The sequence below is a fragment of the Diprion similis genome, chromosome 9, assembly GCF_021155765.1.
Source record: "Diprion similis isolate iyDipSimi1 chromosome 9, iyDipSimi1.1, whole genome shotgun sequence".
NCBI lineage: Eukaryota > Metazoa > Arthropoda > Insecta > Hymenoptera > Diprionidae > Diprion > Diprion similis.
Window position 1 is genome coordinate 6335117 of NC_060113.1, and position 3136 is coordinate 6338252.

Sequence of the window (3136 nt, forward strand, 5' to 3'; positions counted from 1 at the left end):
AGCCTTCTGCAAAAACACACTCTTTAGTATGTTTTCAACGATCAACGTCTTCGGGACGTCTGTTGTAATCAGGATCCTGATATCCTCCTGACAACTAACAATTTATTCAGGTAGTTCGTTTGTTGAATTAATGGTTAAAACCAAGTCGTATAAAAAGTGAAGTTGTCGGAAGGATCTCAGGATCCCGATTACAACAACTGGTGGCAGCGAGTGGGATACGTTGAATCGTAAAAACAAGTGAAGAAGAAAGAAGACCTAAAGAAAACACAACGAACATTGTACTACACATAGTTATCACATGTCGCAGAGAATCGAACGATGTGACGTCCCCAGGTAACGTATATATATTTTTCACAACTATATACATTATAATACCGATGCTCTCTTTCTTACCCTTTGTGGAAATATTGTGTATTAACTAAGGTACACAGAATAATTTTTTCTTATATATTTTATTCAATATAAAGAAGACGAAATAACATGGAAGAGAAATGACATTAATATAATGCATACGAATATGGCTCGCCTCATGAGATTGTCAGCGACCATCTTGTTCCGTCTTCACTCTGCAATATACATAGACACACATACGTATATTAGATTTGTAATACCGCTAAAAAACTGTATTACTGGGAAAAAGTATATAATCATTACAATTATAACTAAGTTGCGAGTAACAATACTCGATATTCATACAATAATGGATATCATTATATTAACTAAGAAAATGCATTGAGAATAATATCAAACAATATCTAAGGAGACGAGTGTACCTCGCGTCAAAGAAAAGCCACATCCAAGAGCGTTGGTGTACACCGAGTAAATAATTATATTTCAATATACAATTGACCACACGATTTGTAAACGTTTATATTAAAATATACTTTTGGTTACAATTCATAAACGTTTATAGTAGAATAAACTCGCGGCCACGATTTCTAAATGTTTATACCAAGATAAACAAGTATTAAGTATCTATCAATAAGGCGATAGCCCGACGCCCGGGAACCGAGTCTTCTTCTTCTTCTTCCTTCTGGCTATACCCCATATGAGGATGTGCCAATGTACTCTTTAATTAATCCCGGTATATCCGGAGGTTTCCAAGCAATGATGTGCTTTCCACGTAGCGAATAAAGTGAAATTGACGTTTCTCCTCACTTGCAGTCTGTTGTGGAGAGGCTTGAGTTTGGATGGGAGAATGAGGGTGTTGTCTTAACATTAAAAAAAAAGTTAAGACACCTCCAAGATGTCGCTGGTGTAGATCGATGAGGTTTAATCGATGGCTGAGACCGATACAGTGGATGTAACTCTACGTTTTCTGGGCAGTAGATTTTTGCAGCTACTACAAGGAATGATACACTTGAAAGAATAATAGAGACGCTAGGTAGACACGACTAAGCCTGGACGGCCATCTTGAAGCACTCCTGGGGGAACCGAGTCGAATAAACATTCTCAGGCTCTCGGACCACCGCTATCTTGGAGTGGGAATGCCACGCGGGAACCCCCGGACTGGAGAAAGGGAAGCGGCCATTTGCAAAAGCACCTCCGACCACACGGCCGAGGCGGTCGACTGCGGGGCGCGGACTCCTCACTTCGCCGAGTTTTGTTCTGTCTACACGCTTCAAGATTTGTTCTCTTGCATATCAATCTTAAATATTAACTTTAACGTGTAACTTCTTCATCACTTGTACATTTATTCATAAGATTTAATTGAAAGAGTTTGTAACAATATATGGGTTACAGACCCAAAGTTAAACAAAGTTTATTCATTTCTTAGAAAGTATTTAAAAACTAAAGTCAGTGAAATACCCAAATTCGAAGTTATCCAATTCACAATTAAGAGTCTCCTCCACGGGCAGATCCAGGCCCTAGTTCAACACATTCCGACGACGGAGTAGTCCACGAGGTCACCCAGCAGGTGATCAGAATACCTGAGGTTATCACGATTGATTAAAAAGTAAGTAAAAACATTCCACGTTACTATATTCCATAAAGTCTCATTCTTCCAAAGAAAACCCGTAAAATATAATCCGTAGCAGGGGCCCGGGTCCCACAAATAAAAATAGGACTCCTTAGACTCTCAGGCGACGTGTCGGTCGCAACTGTAAAAATAGAGAATTTGTTTGTTTTTTTTATTAAACATTCGCTCCGGGACGTCACAACGATCAGCATCCGTAGACTCTCCGACTACACCTAAACGAGAGGGAGAAGTAAGTTTTGGAGATAATTCACCATTGTTTGGCGTACTGCCTCCCAGCCAGAGGCTTGCATTGCATTTATCACTAGCTGCATCAGCACGAGAAGCTTTGGGAGAACGGCAAATGCCATTGAATTGGGATGTGTTGAAACGACGTACCACAGAAGGTAGAACCTCGTGGATACGGGAATTACAGAAAAAGCACGTTCTTGAATTCTGTGAATACCTCCACCTAGACGTAACTGAAGAAGATACGCTTGACGAACTCCGTGCGGTATTGCTCGAATTTGTAAAAGTAAGACTCAAGCACCCGCACTGTTATATAAAAATAATAAGTCTTCTGTTATTGGATTTTATATTTTACAGATTGGGATAAGGTAACGAGCGCCTACATAACATTGTTAAAACTAATGCCACCCACTGCCAAGGGGAGAAAGAAAGCAGACCGCATTGGAGTGACAGCTGCAATAGACCGGCTTATCGTTTTTCACAAGGTATATCTTAAAATCAAATATATTTGGTTGAACTGGTTTTATTTCAACCATTAGCTTCCACTTTGTGACAGATACACGTGTATTCATTTAATTCTAGACTGGAACTTCGCTGGAAAACGCTGTTGTTCATACTACACAGCCGTGTCTGCTTGCGGTTGGACCAAACAAAGGCGCCATCTCGTCATACTTCATAGCCGTGGAGAAAGGAAGTATTCCTATCGATGCGATAGATTCATCTGCTGCTTTTGACTCCCTGTTCAAGTGCCATTTCGTTTTGGACACAAGATTTGACTCCAGCCTCAGTATGTACTATGACTTTATTCAGGTCTTTTATTACAAAATGGACTCTAACGTTCGCTTTACAGCGCGAATGCGCGAGGTGCGTGCGTGGTTGTCACAAGTTATAACGATACAGGCGTTTGAAATTAGCGCCATAAAATTTTGA

The 3136-nt window shown here is 40.1% G+C and overlaps 1 protein-coding gene across 1 annotated transcript; it reads left to right on the forward strand.

The window, feature by feature from the left end:
- Positions 1-2321: 2321 nt before the first annotated feature.
- LOC124410159 lies at positions 2322-3136 on the forward strand. Its single transcript, XM_046888322.1, has 3 exons — positions 2322-2364; positions 2564-2691; positions 2789-3136. The coding sequence occupies exons 1-3, from the start codon at positions 2322-2324 to the stop codon at positions 3134-3136; spliced, it is 519 nt and encodes a 172-aa protein (XP_046744278.1).

Excerpts from the sequence above, each read along its gene's own strand:
- LOC124410159 (XM_046888322.1), top strand. The coding sequence starts at position 2,322 with ATGCCATTGAATTGGGATGTGTTGAAACGACGTACCACAGAAG. Across the intron at positions 2,365-2,563 it reads GAAACGACGTACCACAGAAG|ATTGGGATAAGGTAACGAGC; the intron begins GTAGAACCTCGT and ends TATATTTTACAG. Across the intron at positions 2,692-2,788 it reads GGCTTATCGTTTTTCACAAG|ACTGGAACTTCGCTGGAAAA; the intron begins GTATATCTTAAA and ends ATTTAATTCTAG.